The sequence below is a fragment of the Haemorhous mexicanus genome, chromosome 25 (genome assembly GCF_027477595.1).
Source record: "Haemorhous mexicanus isolate bHaeMex1 chromosome 25, bHaeMex1.pri, whole genome shotgun sequence".
Classification (NCBI taxonomy): Eukaryota; Metazoa; Chordata; class Aves; order Passeriformes; family Fringillidae; genus Haemorhous; species Haemorhous mexicanus.
Genome location: NC_082365.1, coordinates 4,263,739 through 4,288,265, shown reverse-complemented (window position 1 = coordinate 4,288,265; position 24,527 = coordinate 4,263,739). Strand labels below are relative to the sequence as shown.

The following is a 24,527-nucleotide window of genomic DNA, read 5'->3' as shown; positions in this document are numbered from 1 at the left end:
AAATGATTGGAAAATGAACTTGAGGGACTCTTAGCTATGGCTGTGAACCAAGACAAGTTTAACGACATCACATTCTTGATCCTGCCTGTAATTTTGCGGGCAGCATCTGCAAGATCTGAGCGTCTTTTGGAGACACACGGGACGCCCAGAGGAATTTCACCGAGCGCACGGGGCCAGGGGGTGCCCGGCCCCGCCTGTGCCCCGCCCGGGCAGCTGCGGCCGCGGGAACCCCCGGGCACGGCGCCGGGCACAAAGTCCGCCCCGGGGCGGGCCCAGGTCGGCGGATCCGCCCGGGCAGCGCCGGCCCCGCCCGGCCCCGCACCTGCCCCCGGGGCCGCCCCGCCGGAGTCGGGCCGAGCCGCCGCGGGAGCTGCTGCCGGAGCGCCCGCCATGGGCGTGGGCTATGGGGGGATGCGCTGCGTCAAGATCCTGCTCTTCATCTTCAACCTGACCTTCTGGGTGAGCGCCGCGCCGGGCGGAGCGGGGCCGGGCGGGGCCGGGCACCTGCTGCGGGTGCGGGGGTGCCGGAGGGTGGCACGGGCGCGGCTCCCTCCGGGCAGCCCTGCGGGATCGGCTGCCCGAGCTGAGGCTGCGGGAGCGCCCGGGCAGCGCTCCCGGCTTCTGCTCGCTCCTAGGGAGATGCAGCTCTGCCTGGGAAAGCACCGGCTCGGTGTAAGATGGCATTACTGAGCAGAGACAGCATCTGTCTAAACTGATCATTTAAAGTAGCGATCATTTCCCCGGCAACCACGCGGCTGCAGGAGGAGACTGGGAGAGGTTCCCCCAGTACAGTGCAGTGAGCAGAACATTTCGCAGCATCACGGTGCTTTTTACTAATGTCATTTCAAATAGGGAGAAAACAGCTGCTACGAGATCATCCTAAGACAAAGTCCTCGCATCACCCCAAGAGATTTAGGGAATGCTGTGTCCATTCTCCCCTCATTGCACCTTTTCAATAGTCTCACAGTTCCACGCAGCTGAATTCACGCTTTCTCTTCCCTCTCTTTCCCTCATGCACTGTTCTCCCTTCAGCTTTCCAGAAAACAATCAGCAATGTTATCTTCTTAAATGTCTTTTTCTTTCCTTCTGATTCACTGGGGTCTTTTTAAAAGAAGCCACAAAGTCATCCTGTTCAGCCTCTCTGGAGCAAGCAGTTTTGGGCTTTTGTCTCCATTATGCTTGAAGCACAGTTGAACCAAAGGCTGTTCCCTCGTGGTGACAGCGCAGCGTGCTCCGGGGACACAGTGCTGCTGTGCTCGAGCTGGAGCGGCAGTGTGATGCTGCCCAGCTGCAGCTGCAAGGCAGCAGAAGGACAAAGCTTTGTGTTATTTGTTTCTCGAAAGTGACAAGTACTGTGTTTTGTTATCTGCCTTTTCGCTGAGATGGAAGGAACCATCTCCTCAGCTGGCTGGGACATTCATCCCGAACTGCCAGGGGCACTCCACAGCCTGGAGGCTGCCAGCAGGGAGGTCCCCATGCTGTGACAGGGTGGCAGGGGACCCTCATCCTCTGCTAGGACACATCTGTGAGGAAAGCTGTGATCCTGAGCTCTCCAGCTGTACAATTGCCTGCTCTCTTGGCTTGTGGAGCTGTGCCAATGGATCAAGTGCCAGGGAATGCAGGACAGGTTAGGGGAGCACTGTGCCAGGCTGGCGCCCACATGGGAAGCAGCAGGTGTTTGTGAGCCTTGTCCAGGTTGTGCAGGTGCCACAGGCTGAGGCTCTGGGCCTGGACAGCAGCAGGACACTGTGCCTGCTCCTGAGGGGTGCTGGAGCTGCCTGCAGGACACACAGCTCTGCTCCTGAGGGCTGCTGGAGCTCTCTGCCAGGTCACACAGCACTGCCTGGCAGGCTGATGATCTGTCTGGCATGTGGTGAGGCTGAAACTTCTGACTGTAGATCTTTCCCCTCAAACAACATGCTGTGACACTCCTTTGTGACCTGGTATTGTTCACATTAAAGGGAATTTTTCCTTGCACTTGACAGCCTCTATCACTGGTTTGTAATTTCTGTGATCCAAGATATCTACCCGGTAACAATCCTTGTACCTCCTAGTTTTGGTGGGAGTCCCCTGCCCCATTCCATTTCTCATGACAATTCAGGCCCAGTTTTGATAATTAAATAACTGACAAGGTTTGAGAGTCTCTAGCAAGTTCAGAAGCACCACTACACTGAGGAGCTGAAAGAAAGAACTACATTGCACTGTAACAGGAATTTGTTGTTATCAGACCCTGGCAAGTGTTGCATGAATTTTCTGACAGTGCAATTCTGAGCTGTGGGATTTCAAGAAAGCACAAGGTGCCAAGACACTGCTGTGATGCTCTGCAGCCGTTTGTCACTGCAGCCCTGACTGCTCTGTTTGTGTTGCAGCTGGCAGGACTGGCTGTCATTGCCTTTGGGCTGTGGCTGCGGTTTGGTGGGCCCATGGCAGAGTTTGCTACAGACAAAAAGTCCCCGGAACTTTTCTTCATGGGTAAGTGACAGTGCTGGGAGGGCAGCAGCCTCCAGCCTTGGTTGCATCCTGGGGCAGGTGACACACCTTGGTCAACAATTTCTGGGCTGACCTACACAAAACTGGACATTCTGGTGCTGTGTGCCATGTGTGTGATGGCTTTTGACCTTTCTCTGCTTGACAGCCACTTCCTTAGACCTAACTAATCTCTTCTTCTGGATTTGATCCAGTCCCCTCATATCCTAAGTGAATTGTGCTAATACTCTCAGAATAGAAGGTGAGACAGGTCAGAGACTTGTGGGGCTCACCAATATATCCCTCCAGAGTTTTGTGTGCAGCTGCCAGCCAATAAAATAAGTGTCCTTTCAGAATGTTCCCAGAACCAGGACAGCAGCAAAATTCTGCTCAGCAGTTCTCCCTGTGGAGGCCTCAGTGGGACCAAAGTGCCAAAGCAAATCCTTCCCCAGCTGAAAAGTGATACTACCTGGTGTTCAGTCATCTCAGGAGCTGTTTGTCCAACCTGGGCAGGAATCAGCTAGTTCCTGTGCCCACAGAACTGGGATTAGTCACATCTAATTTTAGCATTTAAAATAACTTTTTTTCTCCCTGGGATTTCCAGGTGGGTTTTTGGGACCTGTGCTTCATATTTAGAGATACCCTTCAATAGCAGCTGTCTGGGACTGCCAGCAACTGCAGCTCTCTGTCCCTGGCAACTGTAACATACCTTTACATCAGAAAAATTGGATTTTTTTTCTCTTTAATACTTAATCACCCCTAGAGACAGACCCAATAAAATCCCATTGGTGCAAACATTTTTGCCATCTACAAGTGCCAAGTGTGGGTGAATACCCAGTCCTGCCCTGGCCATCAAGCCACTCTGGCAATGTGGAAAAACTGGGAGGTGACCAGAGGTGTCCTCCAGCAGTTACCTGTCACTCCAGGATTGTGCAGTTTCCTTAAATACCCCAATGCTCTCAGTGGAGGCTTTGACTCAGACCCACCACAGCCCCAGGCCCAGGTTTCTTTAACATCTGCAGCCAGGCTAGAGGCACAGAACTGCAGCCATGGGAATAGATGGGGAGAATGTTATGTCCAGCAATGCTTCCCTGGGATTTTGTGAGGCTCAATAAAACCATTCAGATGAAAACATTGTTTGAGACCTGAGGGTTACTGTAAAACACGCTGCAGCACCTCCATTGACACAGAGAGCCAGGAAGTATATTTACCTTTTCTCTTACATCTGAGCTGCTGTGACAGCAGCATGTTAGATCACCAGCTTCATTTCCAGCTCCACTTTATACCTGCTGAATTCCCTGTGCTGTAGATTGGAATGCTTCCCTCCCTGATCCACTTGTGTTTGTCCCAGGAGAGAAAACAAGACAAAAGGATGTTCTGGCCTTCAAAATCAAGTGCTGCTGGAAGGCAGAAAGTGCTACATCCTGTGCTGTGAATAAGCACCACAACTCCTGTACAGCCTGGAACACACGGTGTAAACAAGATATTCTTTGGTGCCTGTGTATTTAAATCTCCAAAAGATGTAGTCTGCTTCTGCCCTGAATAGAAATTACAAAAGTTGTTCAAAGTTGTTAATTTTGGGAAGTCCTGAGGAATGTTCTTGTAAAAGTTTCATCAGACACCATGACATTCAGCTTTTGGGCTGCCACACGTATTTATAGAGCTGTCTGTTGAAATATGTAACTGTGAGAGGAAGTGCTGAGGAACAGGGCACAGAGATTTCAGAATTCTTTTAAATTTGCACTTTTGACTTAATTATAAAGCAAAGTTTTGCCCTTTTTTTGTAATAGGCACTGAACAGAGCATTCCTGTGAAAGAAAACCAAAGAGTTTTCTGCTGCCCTTCCTCCCTCATTACAAACCCTGCTAAATGCTGTGACTCCTGAGCATCTGATGGCAGAGCTCAGGCTGTGCTGAGGCTGTCAGCAGTCTGGGGCCAAGGCCGTGATAACAGGACAGGGAGAAGTTCAGTTACAGTGGGTTTGCAGCAGACAAAGCTGCATTTGAAGGTCATGCTGAAGAGCTTTCCCTCTCGAGGAGATTTCAGCTCGAAGTCCCCACTGGCAGTTGTGTATTGGGCCTTTCTCAGAGTCTCTGGGACTGTTGTTTATTTGGCTCTGTGTGTTTGCTCTCTAACATGCTTTCTGGGTGGCAGCCAGGGTTTTGCATAGGAATTCTTAATATGGAACACTGTGCAGCACACCAGGAGCAGCTGCCCTGAGGGCTGAAAGAGAAAGCAGATCAGCAGTATGACTTAAAATACCAGCATATAGCTATACATCAAAAAACAATTTCTTTATCTTGGTTCCACTGATGGCTTTTGTGGCTCCCAAGGCCCTGGGATCACATCAGCTTTGTGTCAGTGCTTGGAACAACAGTGCAGGTGCATTTGGAGTTTGCTTTGTAGGCTGAAACACTCCAGAATCGCCATCTCCCAAAAAACAGTTAATTTTCTTTCTTCTAAAGGGCAGCACATTCTGCTCTTTCTGTACCTGGATTGAGCTGCCAGCCGAATTTAACCAGCTTCTCTCTTCTGCTTCCTTGTGATTGTTTTTTTCCTGGATCTGAAATGTTGGGTTAGTGTAAAATAATTGATAATTCTATCCTTGCATTTTCCATTAGGCCAGAGTGAGTCTCCTTAAATAGCCCTGTTCTTTACCAGCAGCCCAGCTGTCTTTTCTGCCCCTGGAATAGTTCGGGCCATGACTTGGCAACCAGGCCTGTTCATCTTTTCCAGCCACTGAGATGTTTTTGTTGGTTGGAGAACAGCTTACAGTGCTGTGGGCAAGCACATATGTGTTCCTAGCTTTCTGTTGCTTGTGGTTTTGTGTTTGGTGATCCATATTCCCCACTGCAGTTTGCAGTGAAAAACCTACAACAGAAAAGGTTGGAATTGGAACACTTTGACCCACGCAGCCTCCAACCATTTTACCAGACACATCTTACACTGGAGCAGGCTCCTAAAATTGGACATCCTCTCCCTGCAGCTCCCCAGCTTCTGGAGTTCCTCTACAATGGGATATATTTTTATGTTACTCCATCTCACAGTACAGTTTTTGTGCCTGTGCTTCAAGTGATGAAGCAAAACTGTGGCTTCCCTGTTCAGCTGCAGTTCAGCTCTGGTAGAGTTCATAGATCCCTCTCTTAGCTGCTCTTGAGAGAGAAAAAATGAAAGAAAAAAGGATAATTTCATCAAAGGACAATAGCTGGCAGATACCTTTTTATCTTTTTGTCTGTGACCCTGCACAGATCAAATGGAGAAAAGATCTGTGGAATTAAGGGAATTCCCTTGGATTGCTCATCCTTATGGAGACTCCTGTACCAAGACTGGGAAAGTTTTTACTGGGCAGGAAGGTCTGCAAGAGTCAGAAGCAAATAAGATGCTTGTGGGAACCCAGGGTGTCAGCACTGCTGTCTCACAATTAGTTGGTCCTTTCTAATTCCTTGTAGTACTGCTGGTCTTAATTTTGAGAATAACTGAAGCGCAGTAGTACAGACCAAGTGCTGCTGAGTGCAAGTAGAGCACTTGTGAAGCAAAAACTGACGTGGGGAATTTTTAAGGATCAGTTCCAGATCCCCATTCTTCCATCTCTGCTTTTGGTGGACAAAGGGCAACAAACAGGACAAACTCTGTATTCCTCAGAAATGAAGTGCAGAGGGTCTCATCCCTGCCAACACCAATAAAAGTCAAGTGTGTGTACTCAACAAACCCCCTCAGGAATGGTAACAAAACCTGATGAATGCAAACAAATCAGTCTGGGTGGCTCTTTCTCAGCCTTGAAATGTTGCTTCTCCTGCACAGCCAGAGCTCACAACCCTCCTTTGCTCTGATCTGTTCTCTTGTTTCCGTCCCATGATCCAGTCTGTGGTCCAGGCATCCTTCAGGGCCAAAACAGCTGTGGACAAAAGTTTTAGGGTGATAGTGGCTTTTTCTTGGGGTCAGTGAGAGCAGGAGTGATGCTGCTGGCTTTGAGAGGTACGTGGATGGAGCGTGCCTTAGGATATGAAGTCATGTCTGGAGCTGAAGGATATTAGTAGCTTTTCTCCATAGCAGTGGATGCCCATACAAACAGGAGTTGGCTGGAGTTCCATCCATGTGAACTGCAGTTCTCTGCTCCTGTGCCTCACTTTGTTCAAGATCTATTCATGTATTTTGGAGTCAAGCACTATACCCTTAGTCAACAGGATTTTCTCTGCTAAATCCACCACCTCTCAAACTCTACCAGCCTTTAAAATGAGAGCTGTTGGCAAAGCAGCCCTGTAGAGCAATCACAATGATCCTGCCATCATGTATTGGGGAGGCTTTTAGTCTGTACTTAAGACTTAAGCAATGAAATTGTCTTTCTTCCTATCATCTGTGTGCAGCTCTCTTTTTCTGTTGCTCAGGAAGAAAAGGTTTAGAAAAGGCTGATAGTGGCCTTGAGTGGAAAACGGAAGCTGCTCACTGGAAATTCACTTTAAAAATATGACACCACCACTACCACCCCCTGAGAAAACCTTACTAAAAATGAAATTTGTTCCAAAGTCTTCGGAATCTGTTGTGGATCACAAAAGCTTGCAGGAGTTCCTAAGAGTTAGCATTCCCCCTGACAGAATAAAGGCAATTCTGACCAAACAAGCTAATTTAGCCTAATGTGACAATCTGTCCATCTGCCTCAGGGTGACTGCTGTATATTTGCAAGCTGCTGAGGTTCAGGAGGCTTTTATTTTTTTAATCACTTAAGCATGATAATGCACTTTATGCCCATTAAATTGTCCTCCTGAGTGGCTTCTCCCAGCCAGTCCCACCCCACAGCAGCAGCAGAGCCCACAGTTACCCCATTTCCTTCTCCTCCCTCGAGGCAGCTGGAAGCCACCCTGGTTCCTGCTCACTGGTGGCACTGCTGTGACTGCTGAGCCTTGCCAGCACCGAGTGCCCGGGGTGCCCTGAGCCCCCTGGGGCAGCACCCAGGCCCCAGGAGTCCCTCTTCTGGTCAGGCTGCCCAGCCCAGAGCTCACACAGCAACACTGGGAGCTCTCTGGAAAGAGCCACCTGCAGGAGGTGACTGGGGATAAACCTGCCACTGGTGCTGTGGGAAGGAAAAGGGCATCAAGGTGCTTCCCATCCCTGGATGTCCCCAGGACGTGGCTGGTTACATTAATGTATAACCTCAGAGGGTGCTGAGGCCCTGGCACAGGATGCCCAGAGCAGCTGGGGCTGCCCCTGGATCCCTGGAAGTGCCCAAGGCCAGGCTGGACAGGGCTTGGAGCAGCCTGGGACAGTGGAAGGTGTTCATGGCAGGGGGCTCCCTCATCTTTAGGGACCCTTCCAACCCAAACCATTCCATGACTCCATGATTGCTCTCATTGGAGCAGCACCCCACACTCCAGGGTTGCTCAGGCTCCTTTTTCACTCAGTCTCTTTAAGAGAGCTCTGCATGCTCTGAAGCAGTTCCTACATAACAAGCAAACCAGTACAACCCATTACAACTCCTGTAAGGGAAATGTCCTGTGCTGTGTTTCTTTCTGACAGAGCTATAAATACATTTGGATTGTCCACTTTGAAGCCATTAAGAGGAAAGTCTGCTGAAAAAAAAAAAACAAACAAAAAAAACCAGCAACCAAAAAGCCCTCAGGCTCCTTTTTGGGGCTTGTCAGTTCAAAAACATCTTCAGGAGGGTTTGGATTGAGCTGGCTCATGCACACACAGGATTATCCAGAGTGTCCTAATCTAGAGAGGATTGCAGAGAATCACGAGAGGATTTCAGAATACCAAATGAGTATTACAAAGGCAGAAGAAATACAGTATCAACAAAGTGATGCAAGTGGTAACAGATAATGTGAGCAGTACAAACACTGACAGACTTTAAATTAGCTGCAACCACTCATGAACATGATCTTAGACTCACTGTCAGTTGCTCTTGACAACAAAGTGCTTTGCTTACTGCAGCCAAACAGGCATGTAAATGTCAGGAAATATGAAGAAAAGAAATGAGAATCCAGCTGAAAAATCTTAATGTCATTGTGTACATTTGCAGTGCACTCCTGAATGCTCTGTGGCTCTAGTCAAAAAGGATGCAGTGAAAGTAGAAAAAGTACCGAGACATTCGACCATGTGCTTCTGACCACAGAGTGCACTCTGACAGCTCCCATGTGAGGAAGTTTTCCCACACTATTCACATCATTAGATTGTAGAATCCATTGCCACGGGGCTCTGTGAAGTGCAGCCAGGTCAGGACAGCTCCAGCTGGCACAGGTGTGCTGGTGACACCTGAGTTCAGAGCAGTCTGTGGCGGTGGCAGACCCTGACAGAGCCTTTGGGAACAGCTTTGGGAACACACTGCCTCCAGTGAATCTGGCCATAATTATTTAGGGTTCATATGAGCAAGATATGTAACAAAGGCTGGTGTTCTGTGGGAAAGGGAGGAACTGGACTGGGATGTTACATTACACTGAGGCTGATTTTAAACTGAAATTCAGGATTTGTGCATCGGCAGTAGCCTCCAAACTGGCTGGTGCCTCTAATGGTCCAGGCTGATTAACCACAAAATCTCTGCTAAATTCACACCAGACACTTAATCAGATAAATCCATTATGCTTAAATTAAGGGTATGTTCCACTTCTCTAGAAATTCCTGTCACTTTAGAGGCCTCTGCAGCTTTTCTCCAGTTCTGTAAATGTATTTTATAAATAAATATACAATGGAAATTTCTAGTAACAAGCCTGTTTCAGGAGCTGAGTTTGGTGCCACACACACAACTGTCCCTGTCTGGCCTTTTTTTTTTTTCCAACTCCTACGTGTGTCTCTCATATTTTCCAGGAGTGTGTCTGTGCTAGAAGTTCCTTGGTGCTCTCCTAAGGGCTGGAGAGCCTCAGTCCTTCCGTGGAGGAGGACTTCTGCCTCTGGGGCTGCAAGGAACACACAACCCCAGGAAAATCCTTCAAGCCCTGTCTGGGTCCTGGGCTCTGCTGTTGCTGCTGCTGGGTCCCTCACCCCCAGAACAGAGCTGCTTGTTCTCTCTGTGGAGTAGGAACAGTTGGGGATTTGTTCAGTGTTATTTACTCAGCCCAAAAGAGAGGAAAAAAAAGGAGAATTATTTCAAATGGAAAGTGCCCATAGCAGCCAGGTAAACAAGAAACCCATGTGAAATAAAGCCAGACAGACACAGGGTGTGTTTGTCTGCTCCTGCTCCTTGGCAGGGATTTGTGCCTCAAACCTTCAGTAAGACAGGGAAAAACAAACAAACAAACAAACAGACAAAAGTAGCTGTGGAAGAGTCTGAAATTACATCTCTTCCAGCCCAGGCTGATCCTTCCCTCACTCTTGATATACTTAAAGATATGTTGCAGCCAGTAGCTATAAAATTCTATCATTCTCTTCTCTCTGGTCTAAAGAGTGGAATTCTGTGCCATTGCTAATCACAGAGGGTTTGTACACTCAGAAAGAACACACAGAATCCCTTGATCCTTTTGAAGGTGCTTTTTCAGACTTGGGGATCTCCTGTCTCCAAGTGCAGCCCCAGAAGGGATGTGTCCTTGTCTCCAGAGGAGACACTGTCTTGGGGAAGAGCTGTGTGCCACGAGCACTGAGGCTGATCCAGAGATCTGCTGAGTTGTGGATTTGCCATTCTTCACTGCTGGGAGCCACAGGATGCTCTGAGACTGCCAGACAACATTTTAATTCCCCTTGTAATTGCAAAGCAGAGTCTGCTAGAAAATGGGAATCCCTCCTGTTGGAATTTTCACAGGGAATACCCCCATGTGACAATTTCCTTTCAGGAAAGAATGATTTTCCCCATGGGATGAATCAAAAAAATCAAATATACAGAAAAGCTGCTGCTTTATGGCTTTCCAAATTTGTCTTTGCAGAATAAAACAATGGCAGAAGAAGGGGGTTCCCCTCTTACACTCACTACATTACAGCCAGAAGGGAAATCAATTTGTTATCAGGTGTTCTCTCACTTGACTCACTGCTAAAAGAAGAAGTCTTCATTTCTCTTCACATCTATAAAAAAACTGGGGGGGGGGGGGGGGGTCGGGGAGGGAGAGGGTCAGTACAGCAAAACAAACCACACCTCAAAACCTCAATATTTCCTCACCAAAAAATATATATTAAAAAAAGAGAATAGGCTCTGTTCAAAAATCCCCAGTCCTGTGACACATTGTTTTTCATCCTCTTGTGGTTATAAAGAAGCCCCTATTTCCTCCAGAACCCCCTCAGCAATCAGTGCACTCCCTGTGTCTGCCGAAACCAAGCAGTTTTCTGTCAGATTTGCACATGGATTTTTAATCTTTGGAATGTGCCTCTTCATCCCTTTGCATTCAGGGGCTAAGAGTGACCTGTTTGTGGGCCCCAAATGCAGGTGGAATAAATATTCCAAGTGTGGGCAATCACAGATGGCAGAGCTCTGTCTCTGGGGCCAGCTTGGTCCTCCTGGATGCCACAGCAGCATTCCTGCTCTCTGCATTCCCTGCTCTCAGTTTAGGTGCCAGCCCTCTCTCCTCTCCATGAGCACACCCAGACCAAAGAGCAGAATTGCAGGAAATGAACAGAGGCAACAAGAGGTGAGAGGAAAGAATTCAAAAGGCCACAAACCTTTGCTGCTTTTCCACTTTGTACATTTTTCCTTCTGCTGCACAACAAGCTGCAGCTGGACAGTCTTCTCATCATTTTCCACTCACCTAAACAAGCTCTCTACCCTGACCTGATTCACACACTTCTTTTCGCCATGTTGAGCTTTGTGGTGAATTTTTTGTGTCAGTTTGTAGCTCTCAAACCTGTTCCATTCTCTGGCTATAAACTGACTTTTTTTTGTTTCCCTGCTGTGCTGTAGATGCCAAGTTAGAGGCTGTGCCAAGGCTTTGTACTTTACAATGGAAGTGCTGATGAATAGAAGCTGATTAAGGCTTTCCATCCTGCTTTTTAGGAAGGAATGGGTTTTAGTGAAGCTGAGGTACTGACACTGGATGCTATTGCAAGGAAAGGTGATATTAACCACCAAAGGTCTGGATTTGCACTGCTGGCCCTGACAGCTTTCAGTGCTTGATGGCTTTAGGTAAGGCTGGGATTCCAAGGGCTGTGTGCCAGACATTGCCACCTATTGCTTTTTTTTCTCTCTGGAGAGTCTCACTTTAAATTTATGTCTGTTCTTATCAAGAATTTGAGGTGAACATGCCTACATTGCTGTGTACAGCCCTCTAGGAAAAGAAATACCAGATCCTTCTTACATACTTACACCATCCAGGATATTTCTGCATCTGCAGCTTTGATATTGTTACAAACCAGTTTAAACACAGAAGAGCAAAGAAAATTTGGTCAGTGAATTAAACTGATCAAACCAAGAAATGTTCAAAATCTACCCAAAAATAATGTTAAAACCAAATGAGGTTAGACGTTGGTGCCAAAAAATGGATATATTTTATTTAATAGTAAAAGAGGCAAAGAGAAAGAAAGAGAAAAAAAAGAAATAGAAAAAGAAAAGGGGGGGGGGTGGCATGGACAGGGAGAGAGTGACAGGGGTCAGGTGGGGCCTCAGTCAGGATGTGGTGGTCTTCTCTGCAGCTTTTGTAATACAATTTTGCTACAAGAGGCAAAAGTCCTTCCTGAAGATGTTTAAGCCATAAATTATAACATTTCAGTCTCTGGCAGACATCCTTCCTGGAAGTCATCTTCCACTGAGCATCCCTGGATGTAGGTGCTGGGAAACCTCTCAGTGCAAGCTGAGAAGTAACTTGGCCCCTTTAACTTTTTTCAAGCTACTCTTCATGTGTCTCATGGAATATTCAGAATTGGAAGGGATCCACAGAGATCAACCAAGGCCAACTCCTGGCCTCAGGACAACCCCAAAATCACAAGTTTCATTCCTGTGTGAAAGATTACATGTGTGTGTATATATAGTAGAAAAGTAAAAATATCATTATTTTTGTGGAATTTTTAAGTGTCAACATTATTTTCCACCTAGAAATAGCTGGGTATCACCAAGTGGCAGTCCCAGGCTGAGAAAGGACAAAGTGGGATGAACTCTCCTGAGCAGAAGATGGAAGAAGGTGGATTTGAACTCCTGGCTGGCTCAGCTTGGGGCTCAGCTTTGTTTAGTGAGTGGTGTGAGTTCTTCCTGTAACACGCCTTAAAAGGGAAGTTCTCACTGAGGTAGTGGTTTAGCTCTGAGTCATTCGAGTGAAATGCTCAGGCTGTTTCTCTGACAAATGCAAATCCAAATTCCTGACAGTGGTCTCACCCCTAGACTCACTAAGCTTTGTCTTTCCTAGCTGCAAATAAGAAAAAGAAATGGGAAGACTCCTTTCCTGTGTCCTTACTCAAATTTATCTTTGCTAAGTGGCCCGATAAGTACAGGGAGGGAGTAGGGAGTGACACACTGAATACGTCCAGGAAACATCTTTGTAATTACACTGTGTTTGTTACCATGGAGATCCCAGGAAATGGCAGTGGTGGTGTATGGCTGGTGAGCACCAGGTTCTGCACCTGAGCGAGGGTTTTTTGTCTTTTCCAATTCATCTTCCACCAGGGCTGGCTGACCTTTCTCCCCTGAGCCATAAATATCTTTGTACAGCAGTAAAAAACAGTGCTGTGCATCTGTGTACAAGTACCAGCCTGAAGAATGCTCAGTTCCAGGAAGTCACAGGTGGCTGAGTATTAAAAATCCAGAAAACATGGAATAAGAACTGCCAACACAGGCAGCAAGCAGCATCCCCCAGCACCGTGTATGTTACAATTAGTAGGGCAAAGCCAAATTACTTGTTTTATTGCTATTTATCAGAATGTATCTCTCAGCAGGAACTGGGGCAGAAGGAGGCAGGGAGGGGAGGACAAGGATCACAATAACTGGGATAGACACAGAGACTGAAGGCTGATGTGGCAGTGAATGGGCAGCAGGCAGGAGTTGGCCTTCCCCGAGCAGGCTGCACCAGTGAGGCAGAGCAGCTGGATGGAAGCTCTGCACTCAAACATTGACTGGTTTTACTCTTTCCTAGCAATTGCAAACTGTCATCTGTAGGATTTCCTAGATTTCCTAGTTTTACTCTTTCCTAGCAATTGCAAACTGTCATCTGTAGGATTTCCTAGTCCAGGTTACACAAGGCCTGCTAACAGCAAATGCCAGCAGCTGTGCTAACCCTGGGTCGGATTTTATAATAATGTTTACACTGGTAACTGAGCACACTAAATGCTCTCAGTGGAAGCTTGGGTAGTCCCGGCTGGGAGCAAGGCTCACTGTGCCCTCTAGTGCACTCTGCCTGCAGCTCCACTGTCCCTCACCAGAAGGACACGAGGAGAAGGAAGATGAAGCTCTTTTCCCCAGCAGTGGCTCAGCACGGCAGATTTCTGTACGTCCTGCACAGGCCAAGGACTAGAATTACACCAACGGTACCAGAGCCAAGGCACAGCCCTGTGGTTGTGGTCTGGTGGGAGCTGACCCCCACAGGAACCAGCGTTGCCTAAGCACAGACCAAAAAATGTACATTCAAAAGTGAGGAAAGAAAAACTCTGTACCTCGATTTCCTTTTGTCCTAGATAAAGCCCATACAAAAAAATAAAACTAAAACCAAAACACCTGTTGAATAAGAGTATTTCTAGTGTTAGGTAACAGCTGGGGTCTGTATGGGGCTATGCTGCCATCTCCCATGTTCCTTTCAGTTCCCCCCCTGCAGAGCACACCGCACATTTCCAGCCCCAGGTTTCCCAAGAATAAACCCTCTAGCACAGCTGGGCTTTTTTTGCCTTACATTGCTTATTGCAGAGGTGTAAGGGGATTCTAGATGGTATAGGGTTTGTTCTTTCTGCACTTAACTGTCCCTGGGACAGCAGACTAGGAAGGTGAAAGTCACAGATTCTTATCACAGAATATTCTCAGTTGGAAGGGATGGACCAACAAGGATCATCAGGTCCAACTCCTAAGTGAATGGCCCATCTAGGAATCAAACCTGCAAAGTTGGTGTTTTTAGCACCATGCTCTAACCAACTGAGCTAATCTCAGATTGTCTTATTTAATTCTCCAAGAGTTCTGAAGAAAGTATTGCTCTCCTCCTGTGGTCAGAGAACCTTTTCTGTGTAACCAGTTTTGTGAGAGCCAGAGACCTTGTTATACCTGTAAATGGCTGGGGCTGGTGAAACAGGTAGCAGGCTTTGGGGACAGACACCCTCTGAAGTTGTTGCCTGGCTCTGACTTCCACAGGACTCTATGTACTGGTGGGAGCAGGGGCCATCATGTCAGCAGTTGGATTTTTCGGGTGCTGTGGAGCAGCGCGGGAGTCCCAGTGCTTAATTGGAACAGTGAGTAAAAGCTTTCCAGGGCCTGGGCTCTGCAGGGAAACCATCCAAAGCATTCAGTGCTTGGTGTCATTAATGGAAAGATCTTTACAGTCCAACACCTGGAAGATCTTATGTCCTTTTAACTGGCTAATCCAGTTTCTCTGGACTCAGCAGCCACCATGCTATTGCAGAGCCGCCCTTGCTTGTCCCTTGTGATGTATTCCCTGGAGATATTCTGATTTTCCTGAAGCTGCCTCTGAGCCACCTCTTTGCCATTTCCCCTTGGTTTGAATGTGACAAGGAATCTGCCTTGGCAGCCCTGTGCAGAGCCCCCTCAGGAGCTTTGGTTCAGGGTGGGCTGTTGAGGCCTGGGGAGGATGAGGGACTGACTGGCAGCCCCCATGAACAAGCTACACTCATGTGAGATTCTCTCCTTCCTCTGCAGTTCTTTGCTTGCCTGTTGGTGATATTTGCAGGTGAGGTCACTGCTGGAGTATTTGCCTTCATAGGCAAGAAAGTGGTAAGTAGCAAACAGCCTCTGATGTAATGATGGGGTAGTTATGGATTCCAGTGCCCACTGGCCTGGCTCTTCCATAGGAAAACTTTCCAGGAGACTTTTCCCTGCAAGACTCTGACATTCTTATCTGGAGGCAATGACAGCTTGTGTTATCACAAGTTTGGAACAGGATGAAGTTTTGCCTCCTCTGTTCAAGAGAAGGTGGAGGTGTGGTTCAGCCTTGAAGGAACATCAAGGGGAGCTGTATGAAAAGAGGGTATTGCCTGTGAGAAGGGCAAATAAATTTAGGCACTGAACTTGCCCAATTCAGAGTGTTTAAACAGAGCCATGAACACTCTGACCCTCTGAATGCCACCAGGCCACAAACCCTCCTGGCTTTTGAGTCACCATACCTGTTTACCAGGCACAACTTTTTGCCCTGGAGGTTGAGGACACAAGGTGAAAGTCTTGGATGGGGGTAAGACTGATTTGAAACTCACTTAGAAAATCTGATTGCTGCAGGCAATACAGGAGGCCCAGAAAATCTATGAAGATGCTTATGAGGACTACCTGAAAAACCCAGTGGGGAAGGTCAACAGTACCATCTATCGCTACCACGTGGCTGTGAGTACTCCTCCACCTCAGCACCTCCCTCCACTGTCACACTGCCCATTAGAATCCAGAATTCCTCCCTCTGAGGTATGGCAAAATAGAACTAAATGTACTTCAAATCCAGTCAGAGGCTCACAACCCTGAGAGTTTCCTGAGGGCTCTGTCAGAATTCTGATTTTTGGATCTCTACATTTGATAGTGCACTTAGCCAGGCTTTGAAATTTCTGGTGTCTCTGGTCTTTGTGTGGAGAAGAAATTACAGTTATGGCCCTTCTGGATATTGAAATCCACAGATAAGCACTTGCAAATGCAGAGAGAGAGAGAAATGTCTGCATCCCTCTCCATCTGTCAGAGAAAACATGACCTGTGTCCCAGGACCTACAGCGTGGCTGAACCTAGTCAGTCAAAGACCAAAAGCACGTGTGTGGCACAGTTCAGGCCACCCAAAAAGTGAATGTCTGAATCAGAGTTACAACCTGTGACTTCTTTAATCCTGTTTGTGTCCATCCTGGATCTACACTGCCTCCCATGGAGAGCGAGCCCAAGCTTTGCTGCTCCTTACAGCAATTCCCACGTTCTTTAGAACAAACATTTCACAACCTCAGACCCTTTTGTCCTTCTCCCATAGCTCTTATTTCTGACCCAAAGAGGAATTCCAAGCATTTTGTGGGAGATAGGCAAACAGGAAAAACAAACCCTCTGAAACTCTGATTTATTACTGTCTCCAAACCCAGCACGATGTTGTGTCAAAAAAAAAAATTCCAGCATTCTCTGCTGTACTTTTTGTGCATTGCCCATAATTCTGTATGTGATGTTTGAACTTTCTGCATTCTCCCTTTAACTCCTGTTTTCTTGTAAGCCAGGGATCTGCTTTTCCCAAATCCACTTGTTTGCTTTCTTATGAAATACTGTAATAAAAATCCCTTCTGGTCATTGTTGTTAATACAAATGTGACTGTTTGCTGTGGCCTCAGACAATTGAAACTAATTTTTGAGAATTTTGTCCCACGCAGTTGGAACTCTACCAGAAGCAGCAGTTTAAATATAGAGGATAAGGTATTATTTGATCTGTACAGATTCTTTTTTTAAATTATTTATTGTCTCACTTTCAGTATGAAAGTATGTCCCTAAACCATGACAAAATAACAACTGATTTTCATTATGGAACAGCCTGTGGTTTCCCCTCTTTGATCCTCCATCTCTCTCTCATTCAGCTCCAGTGCTGTGGTAAAGGTAATGTGGAACAACAAACAGGATTACCCTGTCCAGAGAACATCCAGCTGCCAAAGGCAAGTGTCCTCTGTCCTGCTTGTTCTAATCACTTCTTCATGGCAGTTCTTTAGTAAAATTGGAGAAATTGGAGACATCCTGTAAGTAAAAGAAAGAAAGTTCTTTTAACCTTGAAATTCCAGCATGAAATTCCTTATAGAATGGAGAAGAGTGGAGGTAGAATTAAGCTGGAGGTCATATTGCCCTCAGTCATGACACCTGTTTGTGGCATCCCATGGTAGCTGAGACAATATTGCACCATCTGAAAGGAAAAGGGAGAAGGAGGGTACAGAACCGGACCCCAAATTCCCCATGGAGGCTCGATTTTGGCAAGTGCCCACCTTAGTCATACATGGAGCCTCCTGACTAGAAACTTCAATGTGTTAAGATATTTCTGTAATTTCTGTCTTTTCTGGAATCTGCTTGTGAGTTCAATGGCAAAATGAAGCACCAAACGTCCTGATTTAGCATGGCCTGTTATATAAAGGAGTTTAAATTTAGGGAGAAAACTGACTGTAAGAAAATTACTTGCATGTGTCAGCCTCTCCAGGCAAGAGGTACAGATGCCTCACCAGGAAAGGGAAGATTCTGGGAAAATTATCCAGCAAAACCCAAGGTTTAGATGCAGGAATTAGGACAGTGACTGCACTAATATTTTTGTATTTATCTGTCGCTCAGTGAGAACAGCTGATAGAATTGATTGAAATATAGATTTCTAGGCATAAAAAAATATTTTAATTTTGTTTTTAACAGAACTGCCTGGCTGAAATTCAGAATGTAATTGATACTCAGCTGCGCTTAGTTGGAATTGTTGGAATTGCAATTGCTAGCATCACAGTGAGTAAATCCATTTCTCCAATCTCTCCTTGAGCCCAGTACCCTGTCCCTTACTCAAAGCTTTGTGGAAGGTGTTTTGCAGCAACTGGTGAGATTCCTCAATTCTTCTTGCTTCCAGTGTGTCTTCTCCCTGGGAATTGCCCCCATCAGTGCAAGCAGAGCTGTGTGACTGTGCTTTTCAAGTTCATTTTGTGTCCTTAGACAGGGTCCAAAGTAACGGAAATCTTCTTTAGTTGTAAGAGTGGGAGAGCAGAGCGCACGTGAACCAAACTAAAAAGCAAAAGGCTGTAGCAGCATTTACTGTATTCCAAAACAACTGCAGTCTGATGCTTTCAATCCTTTAGGATACCTTCCCTAATTTTCATGAGGAATAGAGAATACCCACTAGAGCTGTGACCAATAGATGTCATCCTGTCCCAAGGACACAGCAGGACTGGTAGGATGGGGCTCACCAGGCTTTAGCACAAAGCTTTTCCAGCCCATCTGTGCCATGACTTCCTTCAGACTCAGGCACCAGCAGCATGAGGAGCCACAGTATTAGTAAAGGAACACTCCCTTAGCTGCTGGGAAGAGCAGGACGTTCACAGATTTATGTGGACACTGAAAAGCAGCTGAAGGGTTTCTGCAGGTAACAGAAACCATGGTGTGCATATTGAACGATGCTGGAGTTTGTATGAAACAGGAAGGGACTCAAAAATACAGTGGGGGTGGGACAGAGATCAGTAACATCAAGGACACACCAGAGCTGGGATCATCTCCCCTTGGATCCCCACCTCAGACACAGCGAAGATCCTGAAGTGACCACAACCTCTTCAGCAGCAGAAATGCACCTGCACCTTTTTCTGTGCTTGTTTCTGCCACTCGTTGGGCTGTGAGAGCTCAGCTGTGCCCATCCTTAGGGACATGTGTGGGCAGGGGACATGAACCCAGTGCTTTAATTGCCCATCTCACACCCTTAGCAGTGCTCAGGAGGCAGCTGCTTGGGAGAACTGACCTGTGGCAAGAAAGCAGAGCCTCTGGCAACACCCACTGTTCTCTGCTTTCATCACTCCCTCTGCTGACCAAGTTCCCTGACACGAGTGGGGGTTTAGATTTAATGCATAGTCTTGCTCTTGAGCACAGGAACTATTCAGAGCTCAGCACCAGCTCCAGGGGCTCTGCAATCACCTTCTGCTCTTACTCTAACGTGTGTCCTATTCCATGTAGGAGCATTCTGAAACTCAGAACACTCCAGTGCAACACCAGGATACCACCAATAGTCACAGTTATTATGTGACTTAAATTGATGTTAGTAACATTAATATTTGGGGCAGTTGTGCTTGGCTGGACATTAGAACAAAGAACAGTGAAACCAGTGTGAGCTGATAAAATCAGTGAAACCTCCTCCGTGTTTATTGTCTGATGTTTTGAGGTTTGTAGAGGGAAGCAGTCACTACTCTGCCACAGGGACCTTCAGATTGTCTGATATGCAAGTTGTTTTATAACTCTTTTGTAAGTGGATCCCTAAATCACATCCCTTCTCTTCTAGATCTTTGGCATGATATTCAGCATGGTTCTGTGCTGTACGATCCGTAACATGAGAGAAATGATCTAAAACTGTCACTGCACAACTATGTCCCAGGAGTTCCAGACTAAGCTTACAAGAAGTGCTCTTCTACCCAATTTAATAATTGTAATGCATTTTAATCAGTGTTTTAACATACTGAGAGGGAAATATCTCATTAGGTGATCAGGTGAATTGTATTAGTTACAGTAAAACTGAAGTGAACAAAAAAAGGGGTTTAAAATGTCCTTTTTAATGAAAAAAGAGGAAAGGTGCATCTAAGACTAATTTGATTTTCAATGTTTGTATCTGTGCAATTAAGAATTTACACATGTATAGACTTTGTGTAAGCATATGCATGTGTCTCCTTCCAAACACCTCTGGACGTGAGCAGGTCTCTGGATGTGCAGTACCTGTCCAGGTAAATATCTGCAGATGGAACACGTTGTGTGTGCACATCCCCCAGGGACACAGTGCTCAGAGCCCTCTCACACCAAGCCCCTGTTTGCCAAGAATTAGCAGAGGGACCAATGCCATTGTAAAAAGTAAGACCTATGATCCGTTTTGTGACTTTATTTTTCAAAGCCCAAACAGAGCAGAACTAATAAAATTGTACTTTATTTAAAAAAAAACAATTAATGCCTAAGGGTCTGCTGCAGCAAACTTGAAGAGTAGACCCACTGACTTCACTGTCATGCAGAGACTGGGTATTTATTTTTTGTAGGACTGGACCCTTCATGCATACACAAAAAGCTCTGGGGGAGAAAACATCCAAGGAGATCCAGGCTAAAGGAAGAGGGGGAAAGAGGTGGGAAGCTGGCAAGACCAGGCAGTCATTTGGGACCAACTGCAGTGCAAAGTGTGCTTAAGCTTCCCAAGCTAGGCTGAGATACACCAAAAAACCCAACTGTGAGTTCAAGGGGCCACAGAAATCCACATTCAGCAGCCTCTTCATCCCAAAAGCCTCACTGTGGCTACAAACTGGTGCAGGAGTGGAGCCTAGGTCCAGAAAAGCTGCCCCTTTGTCAGATCTGTGGAGAATCTAACTGGCCTGTGGAAGCCAAACAAAGAGCAAAAGTGATCAGAAAAAGACACACAGCACTTTAATATCCTCAGTTTCTGCTTCTGTGACTATCACAGCTTCCACGGGGCTCTTACCTCAACCTCTCGCCCCTTCCTGGGGGCAGAAGGCAGGAAAGAAAGATGGGACATTTCTACAGAGCCATGAAGTAAGTTTTCTTACTGGCACCTTTAGATTGCTTGTCAGGTATAAAAATTACACTGTGTGCTTGAAATACCTCAGGGCTTGCGTTTACATTGGTTTTTTTCTATATTTTAATTTTTCTATTTGTCATATTTATTCATAAGAGAATGTTCCTTTTGAACCAGCCTAGAAGGGAGAAAGATTGTCCCCAGAAAAAGAAGTTACATCAAAGGCTCAGGATCTCTTAATTTTTGGCTTACTCAAGATAATTCACAGTTTCAGAGAACAACTTTTTGCTAACTCTACCCCCATAGCAGATCTGGTGATCACCAGTTCAGATTCCTGATGCACTTGTTCCATTCATGCTGGGGAGAAGTTCAATTAAACTACACATTCCAATAGACCATTGTCTACGAGGCCTTGGAATTTACAAGTCATGGGCTCCTTGTTCCACTGAAACACAGTGGAACAAAATGAGATTTCAGGAAATATGTGTGGGATATACCACCCTTTATCTGTTATTTATTTTTTATCTCTTATTCCCCAAAGAAACTCAAACTCCCATCAGTTTTCTGTCACTTCAGGACTTGGGGAAGTGCTGCTGCTCCAAGTCTCTGGTTTAGTTGACACATCTTGCTGTCTCTTACGTGGATTTCTCTTTTCCAATCATCCAACCACGAGCTGTGGCACTGCACTAAGAGCTGGGCACGGCAGGCACTGCTGACTGAACCATGTCTAGGCTGAGCTTTAGGCTGGCAGGGATACATGAAATCACACACCAGGAAAGAGTGAGGCTTGTGTCACTCTGTCACAGCTGATTAGCAATGGATGTTAATTAAAAACAGGGCCTGGGACCTCATTCTGCAAGAACCAGCACAGGAAACAGGGCCCTGATCTGCTGCTTGTTCCCAAGACAGGCTCAGCTGGGAGAACAGCAGTGGCAGCAAATCCATGAGGGTCTCAAACTGAACCTTAGAAATCAGATTAACACAGCAGCCAGCAAAGCAATTTCCTGGCTCCCAGGTGTAGCTGAGACTGTCCCTACAATGGCTGTGCTCTGAAGAGACGATGGGGTAGTGCCCAGCTGGGGTGTGTTGTCCCAAGGTAGTACTGGCAGAAAGAAGAAACTCTTGTCGAGTGTCATTTTTGCCACTCAGGATAAGCCAGCTTTCCAGGAAAATCAGAAAAATAGCACCAGAGCCAGTGGTTCAGGTTCCAAGACTGTTGTCCTACAGGGATAGAAACTGACTGCAAATAAAGCCATTTCCTGGTGTTACATTCCCCCTCATAATGACAGTGTTCTATTCATTTTAAACACATCTACACATTCTTCCAATTGGTAGCACCAGAATGTAATGACAAGACCAGAGTTTGTCTTTTTATTTATCATCTCTTGAGTAAGTTGGAAGATGCCCACTCCTGCTGGGAGATGCACTGAATGCCAAGGCAGCTTGCAGAACCTGCTGTTGCTTCCCCAGCCCTCCACTCCCCCAGAAGTACAAAACCACCCCAGTGCCTTAGGAAAACAGGAAAAAGTGGCAGAAAAAAAACCCTTCTATAAATTCAGACTCGAGCCACCAAACTTTCTGCTGAAGTGTTTTGGGTTTGTGATTTGTTTCTTCCTCTAAAGAAAGCATTAATTTTCTGAGCATTCCTGCATAAGCTCTAGGGTTGCAGTTATTTAGGTTTAGGGGATACTTGCACTGCATACCAGGCACAGGACAATACCTGTTACTGGTTTGATTCTCTAAGTTATTGGTATAAATTAAGCTGGAAATCAACATGTTATTCATATACTAGTGCCTTTAACAGAATCCAGGGATAAAGGTCTTTTGTAGTTTCCTGCTGTTGTGAGGTGCTTAATATAACTGCAGTTTTCTCTGCATCTTAGTAACTGAAGGTATTTTTTCAGAGTTACTGCCACATAAGGCAGCAAAAATACCCATTTATCCTGTCCCAGAGGAAAGTGACAAAGGATCAGATCCCTCCAGGTGTCAAAATTTTGAAATCACATCACACACATTTTCTTGTTGTCCTGTCAGTTTGTTCTACAGCATAAAGATGTAAGTTGTCCTTACTGTATCTCTAAACATCCTAATTCACATTTCCCTTGTCTAATTTTTCTAAGTTACTGATTTTGGTGGGAGCTTCCTTTGTCACAGGGAAACCTCAGCCAGTTTTGGTACCTCTCAGAAATCACACAGCAGCTGATGAAGCTCAGCCCTGTGACATCCCTACAATGAAGAGTAGTATTTTACTTGTCTTGATACTGATAGTTTTATAACAAAACACGTTTCATGTGTCTTGAAAAAGAAACTGAGTTGTCTTAAGCCCTCAAATGCTGTACTGTACAGCCTTTGCAGGCTATGGATTAACAGCATCGGATGCTGTTCATAGAAAATGTACATAAATAAAGCCTTTCAATCTTTTTCATCTCTATTGGTGCTCCAGCCACAAGGTTCTCCAAAACACTAACCACTTCCAGGATAATGTGTATGGCACAGCATAAATTCTGATTTTGGAAGGAACTGGCATTTTAGTTCATGCTGCCAGGTCTGTGGCAGAATTACCTCTTGCTTTGAAAGAAAACAAATGTAACTCTGTGGCTGAAATTAGCTTTCACTTCCCTATGATGTGTTCCGAAGTGGTGTTTTATCGGCTATGTGTCTTGAATTTGAAACAACTTCCTAATAAAAATAACCTGGAATAAACGACTCCCGGAGAGAACTCGATCCGCGCAGCCAGAGCCCCCTCAGGCCCTGAGGGCACCCCGGGGCTGCCTCCGCCTCACCTGCAGCATCCAGGACACCGGCTGGGCTCCAGGTGACGGAGCAGCCCTCGGCCAGCGAGGCAGGCAGGGCCCCGGACTGGGGACCGGGATTGGGATTGGGATCGGGATCAGGATCAGGATCAGGACCGGGATCAGGATCGGGATCAGGATCAGGATCGGGACCGGGACCGGCCGGGCTCCAAACCCGGCGGGATTCCCCTCAGGGACCCGCGTGCCGGACAGGCCCCGCCCACTGTGGGCGGGAGAGCGGGCGGTGCTCGCTCCCCATTGGCTGCTCGCGCCGCGGGCGGGGCGGTGCCACAATCCCAGAATGGTTTGGGCGGGAAGGGACCTTAAAGCTCTTCCCACTGGGCCAGGTTGCTCCAAGCCCTGTCCAGCCTGGCCCTGGACACTTCCAGGGATCTAGGGGCAGCCACACCATCACAGGGAACAATTTCTTCCTAATATTCAATCTAACCCTTCTGTCTGTGTGAAGCTATCCCCTTTGTAGTCTCCCTTCTGGTACTGGAAGACCACAATAAGGTCACCCCGAAATTTCTCTCCTCCAGGCTGGACAATTCCAATTTCCCAGCATTTCCTCCCAGCAGAGCTGCTCCATCCCTCTGATCATCCTTGTACGTCTTCTGGACTGGCTCCTGCTCCTTCCTGTGCTGAGCGCCCTGGTCTGGAGGCGGCTCTGCAGGTGGGGTCTCACCTGAGCGGGGCAGAGGGGCAGAATCCCCCCCTCCAACGCTGCCCACGCCGCTTTACAGGCGGGGGAGCAGCGGCGGCTCGGGCGGGCGCGGGCCGGTACAGGCGGGGCCGCCCCTCAGAGCCCTCTCACAGCGCCCCCTGGGGGCCGGGGCTGTCGCCGCGGCCCCCGGGCGGGCGGAGAGCGGCCCGCTCCTTGCGCCGGGGGAACCGGGGGTAGCGCGGGCTCCTTCTCCTGCTTCTCCTGCTTCTCCTGCTTCTCCTGCTTCTCCTGCTTCTCCTGCTTCTCCTGCTCCGTGCTCCACATGTGAATGCGCCCGGGTTTGTGCCTCTCCGAGCAGCTGCCGCGGGCGCGGAGCGCCGGGAGCAGCCGC

The 24,527-nt window shown here is 47.0% G+C and overlaps 1 protein-coding gene across 2 annotated transcripts; it reads left to right on the top strand.

Annotated features, from left to right (window-relative positions):
* The first annotated feature begins 306 nt into the window (after positions 1 to 306).
* On the top strand, positions 307 to 23,386 carry TSPAN2 (tetraspanin 2). 2 transcript variants are annotated; one of them, XM_059867465.1, is made up of 8 exons: positions 307 to 459; positions 2,370 to 2,472; positions 14,636 to 14,733; positions 15,158 to 15,232; positions 15,731 to 15,832; positions 17,034 to 17,108; positions 17,842 to 17,925; positions 19,454 to 23,386. In XM_059867465.1, the coding sequence occupies exons 1-8, from the start codon at positions 391 to 393 to the stop codon at positions 19,517 to 19,519; spliced, it is 672 nt and encodes a 223-aa protein (XP_059723448.1). In that variant the 5' UTR covers positions 307 to 390; the 3' UTR covers positions 19,520 to 23,386. The 2 variants fall into 2 exon arrangements, with proteins under 2 accessions (XP_059723448.1, XP_059723449.1); XM_059867466.1 differs by lacking the exon at positions 19,454 to 23,386 and adding an exon at positions 18,044 to 19,308.
* The last annotated feature ends 1,141 nt before the right edge of the window (positions 23,387 to 24,527 follow it).

Coding starts and splice junctions, on each gene's coding strand:
- TSPAN2 (XM_059867465.1), top strand. CDS start 391: ATGGGCGTGGGCTATGGGGGGATGCGCTGCGTCAAGATCCTGCTCTTC. Junction 460..2,369: donor TCTTCAACCTGACCTTCTGG/GTGAGCGCCGCG, acceptor TTTGTGTTGCAG/CTGGCAGGACTGGCTGTCAT. Junction 15,833..17,033: donor TCTATCGCTACCACGTGGCT/GTGAGTACTCCT, acceptor TCTCTCATTCAG/CTCCAGTGCTGTGGTAAAGG.